Raw genomic sequence first — 12,504 nt, 5'->3', positions numbered from 1 at the left:
CGAGTCACTAATTTTACCACAAAATAAACTGGGAATCTTATTGACTTGAAGCCGAGGGTGGGAAATGCAGCCGCTACTCATCAGAGGGGTTTTCCCACTAAGTTAGGCCCTATCCACAGGGAACCACGGCCAGAAGGGGACCCTGGAGGGTGAGGCGCCCCATGACCTGGCCATGGAGCACCTGGTCCTGGTGGTTGGGGAGCTGAATGGATGGCGTGGACAGGGTTGGTGAGCCGTAAGTGTTTCCAGCCGATTTTGGCGTCTCCTCCACTGCAGGTGCCCCCCGTCCATACAGGAGGCGCAATACCCCGCCCCCCCCCCCCCCGTCCATACAGGAGGCGCAATACCCAACCCCAATCCCCCCCCCCCCCCCCCCGTCCGTACAGGAGGCGAGCAAACAAGGACCTGAATCCCGAACAATAGGGCTTGTCAGTACGGACCAGAACCTTGCTGCCCAGGATCACTACTGATGGGTTGAGGTTCAGAGCCCCCACTCTGCCCCCCCCCCCCCAGTGACTCTTCTCGTGTCTCTGTCCTCCATACGGTGCAGAGTCTTTGCTTGTCTTTCGGTGCTTTTAGTGAAATTAAAGTCAAACAAATAATTCAGTCTTCACGCGTAACGCCGTGTCCTCGATACCGCACATCAAGCCATCGCCATCCCCTCTGGAGCTTAAAGACGACCAAGAAGACGCGGAAGACAAAGCGCGTCCTGTGGATAAGAGGACGGCCGCCATGAATAATAGATGAACGCTCGCATCTTACTAGAGGTAGAGAAGGAGCTTTTGATGAGACAATCCTGGGACGTATTCGCCTCCGCAGGACGCTCCTCTCAAAGGAAACGCACACGGAAAGCAAATGTAAAACCAGAGCATGGGAAATGACAAAGAGATGAGGAGGTCATTATTACAGCGTCCTGGAGGGAGAGCGCCATTATTCTGTCATAGATCATAGGCCGCGTACATCATGGCCAGAGACGTCTCCTCGCACCACCGACATGAGAGAGACGTCCCCTCCCACCACAGACGCACAAGAGACGTCCCCCCGCACCACCGACACGAGAGAGACGTCCCCTCCCACCACTGACACGAGAGAGACGTCTCCTTGCACCACAGACACGAGAGATGTCCCCTCACACCACAGACACGAGAGAGACGTCCCCTCCCACCACTGACACGAGAGAGACGTCCCCTCCCACCACTGACACGAGAGAGACGTCCCCTCCCACCACTGACACGAGAGAGACGTCCCCTCCCACCACAGACACGAGAGAGACGTCCCCTCCCACCACTGACACGAGAGAGACGTCCCCTCCCACCACTGACACGAGAGAGACGCCCCCTCCCACCACAGACACGAGAGACGCCCCCTCCCACCACAGACACACAAGAGACGCCCCCTCCCACCACAGACACACAAGAGACGTCCCCTCCCACCACAGACACACAAGAGACGTCCCCTCCCACCACAGACACACAAGAGACGTCCCCTCCCACCACAGACACGAGAGAGACGTCCCCTCCCACCACTGACACGAGAGAGACGTCCCCTCCCACCACAGACACGAGAGAGACGTCCCCTCCCACCACTGACACGAGAGAGACGCCCCCTCCCACCACAGACACGAGAGACGCCCCCTCCCACCACAGACACACAAGAGACGTCCCCCCGCACCACCGACAGACGCGAGAGAGACGTCCCCTCCCACCACAGACGCGAGAGACGTCCCCTCGCACCACCGACACGAGAGAGACGTCCCCTCCCACCACAGACACGAGAGACGTCTCCTCGCACCACTGACAGACACGAGAGACGTCCCCTCCCACCACAGACACGAGAGACGTCCCCTCCCACCACCGGCACGAGCGAGACGTCCCCTCGCACCACCGGCACGAGAGAGACGTCCCCTCACACCACAGACACGAGAGACGTCCCCTCCCACCACTGACACGAGAGAGACGTCCCCTCCCACCACTGACACGAGAGAGACGCCCCCTCCCACCACAGACACGAGAGACGTCCCCTCGCACCACAGACACACAAGAGACGTCCCCCCGCACCACCGACAGACGCGAGAGAGACGTCCCCTCGCACCACCGACGCGAGAGAGACGTCCCCTCGCACCACCGACACGAGAGAGACGTCCCTCCCACCACAGACACGAGAGACGTCCCCTCCCACCACCGACAGACACGAGAGACGTCCCCTCCCACCACAGACACGAGAGACGTCCCCTCCCACCACAGACACGAGAGAGACGTCCCCTCGCACCACCGGCACGAGAGAGACGTCCCCTCGCACCACCGGCACGAGAGAGACGTCCCCTCGCACCACCGGCGCGAGAGAGACGTCCCCTCGCACCACCGGCGCGAGAGAGACGTCCCCTCGCACCACCGGCGCGAGAGAGACGTCCCCTCGCACCACCGACGCGAGAGAGACGTCCCCTCGCACCACCGACGCGAGAGAGACGTCCCCTCGCACCACCGACGCGAGAGAGACGTCCCCTCGCACCACTGACACGAGAGAGACGCCCCCTCCCACCACAGACACGAGAGACGTCCCCTCGCACCACAGACACACAAGAGACGTCCCCCCGCACCACCGACAGACGCGAGAGAGACGTCCCCTCGCACCACCGACAGACGCGAGAGAGACGTCCCCTCGCACCACCGACACGAGAGAGACGTCCCTCCCACCACAGACACGAGAGACGTCCCCTCCCACCACCGACAGACACGAGAGACGTCCCCTCCCACCACCGACAGACACGAGAGACGTCCCCTCCCACCACAGACACGAGAGACGTCCCCTCCCACCACAGACACGAGAGAGACGTCCCCTCGCACCACCGGCACGAGAGAGACGTCCCCTCGCACCACCGGCGCGAGAGAGACGTCCCCTCGCACCACCGGCGCGAGAGAGACGTCCCCTCGCACCACCGACGCGAGAGAGACGTCCCCTCGCACCACCGACGCGAGAGAGACGTCCCCTCGCACCACCGACGCGAGAGAGACGTCCCCTCGCACCACCGACGCGAGAGAGACGTCCCCTCGCACCACCGACGCGAGAGAGACGTCCCCTCGCACCACCGACGCGAGAGAGACGTCCCCTCGCACCACCGACGCGAGAGAGACGTCCCCTCGCACCACCGACGCGCACCACCGGTGCGATAAAGAGACTTCGGGCCTCCTACAAGGTGCAGCCGGTATGGCCTCCTCCATGATGGGGCAGATCTGTGCGTCTCGCACATATATACGGGGGTAGAGGGGTCGTTGTCTCCCTTCCTTCACTCAGCACCGGTAAGAGAATCCGAATCTATTGTGAGCCATAATATCTAGGGAATTTGGCGCTGCACATGTTAACTGTGCGTTAATCCTAAAGGTAGAGATTTGTCTCTTCCCTAAAGAGCTCCCATTCCAGGTCAGTGAGCGAGCAGCCCCTGCGTCCTGTCACTGCGCAGCGCTCTGCTCCCGGGGGGGTACACGAATCCCACGTCACATGACACCGGTACATACACGGCAGAGAGATCCGATATAATGTGAGAGAGGTAGTGAGCGAGCAGCCCCTGCGTCCTGTCACTGCGCAGCGCTCTGCTCCCGGGGGTACACGAATCCCACGTCACATGACACAGGTACATACACGGCAGAGAGATCCGATATAATGTGAGAGAGGTAGTGAGCGAGCAGCCCCTGCGTCCTGTCACTGCGCATCGCTCTGCTCCCGGGGGGATACACGAATCCCACGTCACATGACACAGGTACATACACGGCAGAGAGATCCGATATAATGTGAGAGAGGTAGTGAGCGAGCAGCCCCTGCGTCCTGTCACTGCGCAGCGCTCTGCTCCCGGGGGTACACGAATCCCACGTCACATGACACAGGTACATACACGGCAGAGAGATCCGATATAATGTGAGAGAGGTAGTGAGCGAGCAGCCCCTGCGTCCTGTCACTGCGCAGCGCTCTGCTCCCGGGGGGATAGACAAATCCCACGTCACATGACACCGGTACATACACGGCAGAGAGATCCGATATAATGTGAGAGAGGTAGTGAGCGAGCAGCCCCTGCGTCCTGTCACTGCGCAGCGCTCTGCTCCCGGGGGATAGACAAATCCCACGTCACATGACACCGGTACATACACGGCAGAGAGATCCGATATAATGTGAGAGAGGTAGTGAGCGAGCAGCCCCTGCGTCCTGTCACTGCGCAGCGCTCTGCTCCCGGGGGGATACACAAATCCCACGTCACATGACACAGGTACATACACGGCAGAGAGATCCGATATAATGTGAGAGAGGTAGTGAGCGAGCAGCCCCTGCGTCCTGTCACTGCGCATCGCTCTGCTCCCGGGGGGATACACGAATCCCACGTCACATGACACAGGTACATACACGGCAGAGAGATCCGATATAATGTGAGAGAGGTAGTGAGCGAGCAGCCCCTGCGTCCTGTCACTGCGCAGCGCTCTGCTCCCGGGGGTACACGAATCCCACGTCACATGACACCGGTACATACACGGCAGAGAGATCCGATATAATGTGAGAGAGGTAGTGAGCGAGCAGCCCCTGCGTCCTGTCACTGCGCAGCGCTCTGCTCCCGGGGGTACACGAATCCCACGTCACATGACACCGGTACATACACGGCAGAGAGATCCGATATAATGTGAGAGAGGTAGCGGTCTCTATACAGGGGGTCCCTCCATGGAGGGCACATATGCGGGCGGTCATGTATGATGGTGTAATGGACGTTCTCTTGTCTTGCTGCAGGCGGGCAATGCCGTTTGGATGTGTGACTTTAGGCGACAAGAAGGATTATAATCAGCCGACAGAAGTGAGCGACCGATATGATCTGGGTCAACTCATTAAGACGTAAGTGTCAGAAGATGTGTGGACTGACGCCTGCCCGTTACATACAATCCCCTGAGTTACATACAATCGCCTGCCCGTTACATACAATCCCCTGAGTCTGATGCCTGTTACATACATCCCTAGTGCCGGCTAATCATTGCAGTCCCCTCTGCCGGCCGTAGGTCGCACGCAGTCCCCTCTGCCGGCCGTAGGTCGCACGCAGTCCCCTCTGCCGGCCGTAGGTCGCACGCAGTCCCCTCTGCCGGCCGTAGGTCGCACGCAGTCCCCTCTGCCGGCCGTAGGTCGCACGCAGTCCCCTCTGCCGGCCGTGGGTCGCACGCAGTCCCCTCTGCCGGCCGTAGGTCGCACGCAGTCCCCTCTGCCGGCCGTAGGTCGCACGCAGTCCCCTCTGCCGGCCGTAGGTCGCACGCAGTCCCCTCTGCCGGCCGTAGGTCGCACGCAGTCCCCTCTGCCGGCCGTGGGTCGCACGCAGTCCCCTCTGCCGGCCGTAGGTCGCACGCAGTCCCCTCTGCCGGCCGTAGGTCGCACGCAGTCCCCTCTGCCGGCCGTAGGTCGCACGCAGTCCCCTCTGCCGGCCGTAGGTCGCACGCAGTCCCCTCTGCCGGCCGTGGGTCGCACGCAGTCCCCTCTGCCGGCCGTAGGTCGCACGCAGTCCCCTCTGCCGGCCGTAGGTCGCACGCAGTCCCCTCTGCCGGCCGTAGGTCGCACGCAGTCCCCTCTGCCGGCCGTAGGTCGCACGCAGTCCCCTCTGCCGGCCGTATGTCGCGCGCAGTCCCCTCTGCCGGCCGTAGGTCGCACGCAGTCCCCTCTGCCGGCCGTAGGTCGCACGCAGTCCCCTCTGCCGGCCGTAGGTCGCACGCAGTCCCCTCTGCCGGCCGTAGGTCGCACGCAGTCCCCTCTGCCGGCCGTAGGTCGCACGCAGTCCCCTCTGCCGGCCGTGGGTCGCACGCAGTCCCCTCTGCGGCCGTAGGTCGCACGCAGTCCCCTCTGCCGGCCGTAGGTCGCACGCAGTCCCCTCTGCCGGCCGTAGGTCGCACGCAGTCCCCTCTGCCGGCCGTAGGTCGCACGCAGTCCCCCTCTGCCGGCCGTGGGTCGCACGCAGTCCCCTCTGCCGGCCGTAGGTCGCACGCAGTCCCCTCTGCCGGCCGTAGGTCGCACGCAGTCCCCTCTGCCGGCCGTAGGTCGCACGCAGTCCCCTCTGCCGGCCGTGGGTCGCACGCAGTCCCCTCATCCCTCCCTTCTCTATGTTTTCCCTGCAGTGAGGAATTCTGTGAAGTCTTTCGAGCCAAAGAAAAATCTTCTGGAAAACTTTATACCTGCAAAAGGTTCCTGAAGAGAGACGGCCGCAAAGTCAGGAAGGCGGCCAAGAATGAGATCAACATCCTGAAGATGTGAGGGTCCGGAGGAGCGTGGGGGGGGGGGGTCGTGTGTTATTTGTGGGTACAGTCTGTGTCCTTTGTTATATATTGGGGGGTGGGGGTCGTGTTGTGTTATTTGTGGGCACAGTCTGTGTCCTTGTTATATATTGGGGGGGGGTGTTGTGTTATTTGTGGGCACAGTCTGTGTCCTTTGTTATATATTGGGGGGGGGGTCGTGTGTTGTGTTATTTGTGGGCACAGTCTGTGTCCTTTGTTATATATTGGGGGGGTCGTGTGTTGTGTTATTTGTGGGTACAATCTGTGTCCTTTGTTATATATTGGGGGGGGGGGTCATGTTGTGTTATTTGTGGGTACAATCTGTGTCCTTTGTTATATATTAGGGGGGGGGTGTTGTGTTATTTGTGGGTGCAATATGTGTCCTTTGTTATATATTAGGGGGGTGTTGTGTTATTTGTGGGTACAATCTGTGTCCTTTGTTATATATTGGGGGGGTCGTGTGTTGTGTTATTTGTGGGCACAGTCTGTGTCCTTTGTTATATATTGGGGGGTGGGGGTCGTGTTGTGTTATTTGTGGGTACAATCTGTGTCCTTTGTTATATATTGGGGGGGTCGTGTGTTGTGTTATTTGTGGGTACAATCTGTGTCCTTTGTTATATATTGGGGGGGTCGTGTGTTGTGTTATTTGTGGGTACAATCTGTGTCCTTTGTTATATATTGGGGCCTCCTTCCTCCCGGTCTCATGTCCAGGGTTTCCTCTTGTGCCTTGCAGGGTTAAACACCCCAATATTCTGCAATTAGTCGACGTCTTCGAAACAAAGAAGGAATATTTCATCTTCATGGAGCTGTGAGTAATAATCTGCGGCTACACCCAGGACGCGACAGCTCCGTATTATTACCCTCGTACACACATGGGGCTTATTCTCCGCAACAAAACGCCAGCGCAATCCGAGGTGCAGATCAATCAGGATTCACTGGAATTTCATCCAAACATGGAAAATGTGTAATGTGTATAGAAACAATTCAATGAACGTGTTTGGGGTAAAAGAAACGCTTTCTCAAAATACGGACAAACAGAAACAGTGCCCTGTGCACAACAACCCAAAGTAGCGCAGAGGTGCGCGACCGGGAAACACGAAATTAACATATATAAAAAGAAAGCTAAATCTATACGGTTCATACAGAACATATAGATCCTATACGCACAAGGTAGTGGATCAGAAAGGGGGGGGGGTCCATGCACCCCAGAACCTCTCCCTAAGCTTCAGGTGATGAAACCTTCACATCTTCTGTTCCTCGAAGGTTTAACCACCGCGCCGGACGCGCCAGGGTGTTCCCGTGTAAGTCACTGATTTTTGCGCTGTCCGTGTCTGGCTCCTCTGTGGATCTGTCTCTGTCGTGTGACTGAATCCTCCAATTAATTTTTGGGTTGTTGTGCACAGGACGCTATTTCTGTTTGTCCGTATTTTGAGAAAGTGTTTTTATTTTTTTACCCGAAATTAATTGGACTATGAATTGTTTTTATATCCATATTTACATTTTTAATGTTTTATGAAATTTCAATAAATTCCTATTTCTTTGCATCTCGGAGCGCACATTGGGGCTCATTTACTTACAGGGTCCCTGGAGGTCACAGAAAGTGCATTGTCCGTGTATAATGCGCTGTGCGGGGAGTCACTAAGATCCTGCCCCCGATATCCTGCATGTGTCGCTTCCCCGCTCAGGTCCCCGGAGTTCACCTTCTTCTTCCTGGTGCATGTAAGTGCATTATCTGTGTATAATGCGCTGTGTGGGGAGTCACTAAGATCCTGCACCCGATATCCTTCATGTGTCTCTTCCCCGCTCAGGTCCCCGGAGTTCACCTTCTTCTTCCTGGTGCATGTAAGTGCATTGTCCGTGTATAATGCGCTGTGCAGGGAGTCACTAAGATCGTGTGCCCGATATCCTGCATGTGTCGCTTCCCTGCTCAGGTCCCCGGAGTTCACCTTCTTCTTCCTGGTGCATGTAAGTGCATTGTCCGTGTATAATGCGCTGTGCGGGGAGTCACTAAGATCGTGCCCCCGATATCCTGCATGTGTCACTTCCCCGCTCAGGTCCCCGGAGTTCACCTTCTTCTTCCTGGTGCATGTAAGTGCATTGTCCGTGTATAATGCGCTGTGCGGGGAGTCACTAAGATCCTGCGCCCGATATCCTGCATGTGTCGCTTCCCTGCTCAGGTCCCCGGAGTTCACCTTCTTCTTCCTGGTGCATGTAAGTGCATTGTCAGTGTATAATGCGCTGTGCGGGGAGTCACTAAGATACTACGCCCGATATCCTGCATGTGTCGCTTCCCCGCTCAGGTCCCCGGAGTTCACCTTCTTCTTCCTGGTGCATGTAAGTGCATTGTCCGTGTATAATGCGCTGTGCGGGGAGTCACTAAGATCGTGCATCCGATATCCTGCATGTGTCGCTTCCCCGCTCAGGTCCCCGGAGTTCACCTTCTTCTTCCTGGTGCATGTAAGTGCATTGTCCGTGTATAATGCACTGTGTGGGGAGTCACTAAGATCCTGCGCCCGATATCCTGCATGTGTCACTTCCCCGCTCAGGTCCCTGGAGTTCACCTTCTTCTTCCTGGTGCATGTAAGTGCATTGTCCGTGTATAATGCGCTGTGCGGGGAGTCACTAAGATCCTGTCCCGACATCCTGCATGTGTCACTTCCCCGCTCAGGTCCCTGGAGTTCACCTTCTTCTTCCTGGTGCATGTAAGTGCATTGTCCGTGTATAATGCGCTGTGCGGGGAGTCACTAAGATCCTGCACCCAATATCCTGCATGTGTCACTTCCCCGCTCAGGTCCCTGGAGTTCACCTTCTTCTTCCTGGTGCATGTAAGTGCATTGTCCGTGTATAATGCGCTGTGCGGGGAGTCACTAAGATCGTGCATCCGATATCCTGCATGTGTCGCTTCCCCGCTCAGGTCCCCGGAGTTCACCTTCTTCTTCCTGGTGCATGTAAGTGCACTGTCCGTGTATAATGCGCTGTGCAGGGAGTCACTTAGATCCTGCGCCCGATATCCTGCATGTGTCACTTCCCCGCTCAGGTCCCTGAAGTTCACCTTCTTCCTGGTGCATGTAAGTGCATTGTCCGTGTATAATGTGCTGTGCGGGGAGTCACTAAGATCGTGCACCCGATATCCTGCATGTGTCGCTTCCCTGCTCAGGTCCCCGGAGTTCACCTTCTTCTTCCTGGTGCATGTAAGTGCATTGTCCGTGTATAATGCGCTGTGCGGGGAGTCACTAAGATCCTACGCCCGATATCCTGCATGTGTCGCTTCCCCGCTCAGGTCCCCGGAGTTCTCCTTCTTCTTCCTGGTGCATGTAAGTGCATTGTCCGTGTATAATGTGCTGTGCGGGGAGTCACTAAGATCCTGCACCCGATATCCTGCATGTGTCGCTTCCCCGCTCAGGTCCCTGGAGTTCTCCTTCTTCCTGGTGCATGTAAGTGCATTGTCCATGTATTATGCGCTGTGCGGGGAGTCACTAAGATCCTGCACCCGATATCCTGCATGTGTCGCTTCCCCGCTCAGGTCCCCGGAGTTCACCTTCTTCTTCCTGGTGCATGTAAGTGCATTGTCCGTGTATAATGCGCTGTGCGGGGAGTCACTAAGATCCTGCGCCTGATATCCTGCATGTGTCACTTCCCCGCTCAGGTCCCTGGAGTTCACCTTCTTCTTCCTGGTGCATGTAAGTGCATTGTCCGTGTATAATGCGCTGTGCGGGGAGTCACTAAGATCGTGCGTCCGATATCCTGCATGTGTCGCTTCCCCGCTCAGGTCCCTGGAGTTCACCTTCTTCTTCCTGGTGCATGTAAGTGCATTGGATGCACAAAGTTTAAATCCCAGGCACAGTGCGAATCGGTCGCATCCTCACCCCTGCGGAAGAGACGCGCCGCAGTCCCAGCACAGACACTTCTTATACCGGTGCAGACGTTATAGCCATGAAGAACGTGAGCAGTCCAACAAAAGTGCAGCACGACCCTTCGTAAATGAGCCCCAATGACTATAAGCCCCATCGTTGCTCTTTTTGTATATAACACAGTCCTGGAGCACCTCCTCCTAACATTATCACCCGAGGCTTTTCCTCCTAACATTATCACCCGATATTAACCAATCGGATATGAGCAGAGCAGCAGTGTAAAGCAGGGAGAGGAGTAGCCGGTCTGTCTCGTCTACAGGGAGGGCTCGCGTATGCGGCGGTCTCGGCTCGTGTATGCGGCGGTCTCGGCTCGCGTATGCGGCAGTCTTGTCTAGGCGGAGGTCTCGTCTCTTGTCCCGCTGTCTGCAGGTTGTATAACACGGATATCGCTGATGCAGCTGATGAGTCCGATGACTTATCGCAGTAATTACATCGGATCTCTTGTCCGGATAATGTGGGACATTGTGAGGATTCAGCTGAACGTGTAATGAAGCCGCCTGCTGCGTTACAGTGTGCCAGGAATAGATCTCATTACTGCGCAGGAGGCCTGGAGACTCCATGTGCTGCATCAGGCGCATTGCAGGCCCCACACCAGGCCCCCAGGGGCCACATGGGGCAGTGCTGACACCTAGTGACGAGACAGCAGAACTGCACCGCAGGCAGATGTTATGCAGAATCCTGCAAAGATCTGATGATCTGCGATGCTCTGCTGAATTGTGATAACCTGTAGGTCCAATGCTCTGCAGGCAGTAGCAGATTATTATATGTGCAGATTGAGCGGCAGCCTAGGGCCACCAAAACCACCCACCGATGTTCTGTGGGGCTCTGCTTGGAGGTCGGCGTTCTGCAGGGCTCTGCTTGGAGGTCGGCGTTCTGCGGGGCTCTGCTTGGAGGTCGGCGTTCTGCGGGGCTCTGCTTGGAGGTCGGCGTTCTGCGGGGCTCTGCTTGGAGGTCGGCGTTCTGCGGGGCTCTGCTTGGAGGTCGGCGTTCTGCGGGGCTCTGCTTGGAGGTCGGCGTTCTGCGGGGCTCTGCTTGGAGGTCGGCGTTCTGCGGGGCTCTGCTTGGAGGTCGGCGTTCTGCGGGGCTCTGCTTGGAGGTCGGCGTTCTGCGGGGCTCTGCTTGGAGGTCGGCGTTCTGCGGGGCTCTGCTTGGAGGTCGGCGTTCTGCGGGGCTCTGCTTGGAGGTCGGCGTTCTGCGGGGCTCTGCTTGGAGGTCGGCGTTCTGCGGGGCTCTGCTTGGAGGTCGGCGTTCTGCGGGGCTCTGCTTGGAGGTCGGCGTTCTGCGGGGCTCTGCTTGGAGGTCGGCGTTCTGCGGGGCTCTGCTTGGAGGTCGGCGTTCTGCGGGGCTCTGCTTGGAGGTCGGCGTTCTGCGGGGCTCTGCTTGGAGGTCGGCGTTCTGCGGGGCTCTGCTTGGAGGTCGGCGTTCTGCGGGGCTCTGCTTGGAGGTCGGCGTTCTGCGGGGCTCTGCTTGGAGGTCGGCGTTCTGCGGGGCTCTGCTTGGAGGTCGGCGTTCTGCGGGGCTCTGCTTGGAGGTCGGCGTTCTGCGGGGCTCTGCTTGGAGGTCGGCGTTCTGCGGGGCTCTGCTTGGAGGTCGGCGTTCTGCGGGGCTCTGCTTGGAGGTCGGCGTTCTGCGGGGCTCTGCTTGGAGGTCGGCGTTCTGCGGGGCTCTGCTTGGAGGTCGGCGTTCTGCGGGGCTCTGCTTGGAGGTCGGCGTTCTGCGGGGCTCTGCTTGGAGGTCGGCGTTCTGCGGGGCTCTGCTTGGAGGTCGGCGTTCTGCGGGGCTCTGCTTGGAGGTCGGCGTTCTGCGGGGCTCTGCTTGGAGGTCGGCGTTCTGCGGGGCTCTGCTTGGAGGTCGGCGTTCTGCGGGGCTCTGCTTGGAGGTCGGCGTTCTGCGGGGCTCTGCTTGGAGGTCGGCGTTCTGCGGGGCTCTGCTTGGAGGTCGGCGTTCTGCGGGGCTCTGCTTGGAGGTCGGCGTTCTGCGGGGCTCTGCTTGGAGGTCGGCGTTCTGCGGGGCTCTGCTTGGAGGTCGGCGTTCTGCGGGGCTCTGCTTGGAGGTCGGCGTTCTGCGGGGCTCTGCTTGGAGGTCGGCGTTCTGCGGGGCTCTGCTTGGAGGTCGGCGTTCTGCGGGGCTCTGCTTGGAGGTCGGCGTTCTGCGGGGCTCTGCTTGGAGGTCGGCGTTCTGCGGGGCTCTGCTTGGAGGTCGGCGTTCTGCGGGGCTCTGCTTGGAGGTCGGCGTTCTGCGGGGCTCTGCTTGGAGGTCGGCGTTCTGCGGGGCTCTGCTTGGAGGTCGGCGTTCTGCGGGGCTCTGCTTGG

The 12,504-nt window shown here is 58.6% G+C and overlaps 1 protein-coding gene across 2 annotated transcripts in view; it reads left to right on the top strand.

Moving 5' to 3' along the window:
- The window catches only part of LOC140108773 (caM kinase-like vesicle-associated protein), a 61,235-nt gene that overhangs the window by 21,115 nt on the left and 27,616 nt on the right, over window positions 1–12,504 (top strand). For both annotated transcript variants that reach the window (XM_072131945.1, XM_072131946.1), the window contains exons 2-4: window positions 4,765–4,866; window positions 6,126–6,257; window positions 7,015–7,089. In XM_072131945.1, the coding sequence (XP_071988046.1) occupies window positions 4,772–4,866; window positions 6,126–6,257; window positions 7,015–7,089 (302 nt within the window). In that variant the 5' untranslated portion in view covers window positions 4,765–4,771. The remainder of the gene's footprint in view (window positions 1–4,764; window positions 4,867–6,125; window positions 6,258–7,014; window positions 7,090–12,504) is intronic.

Source organism: Engystomops pustulosus, unplaced genomic scaffold (genome assembly GCF_040894005.1).
Source record: "Engystomops pustulosus unplaced genomic scaffold, aEngPut4.maternal MAT_SCAFFOLD_181, whole genome shotgun sequence".
NCBI classification, from domain to species: Eukaryota; Metazoa; Chordata; class Amphibia; order Anura; family Leptodactylidae; genus Engystomops; species Engystomops pustulosus.
This window is presented reverse-complemented; position numbering and strand designations above follow the sequence as displayed.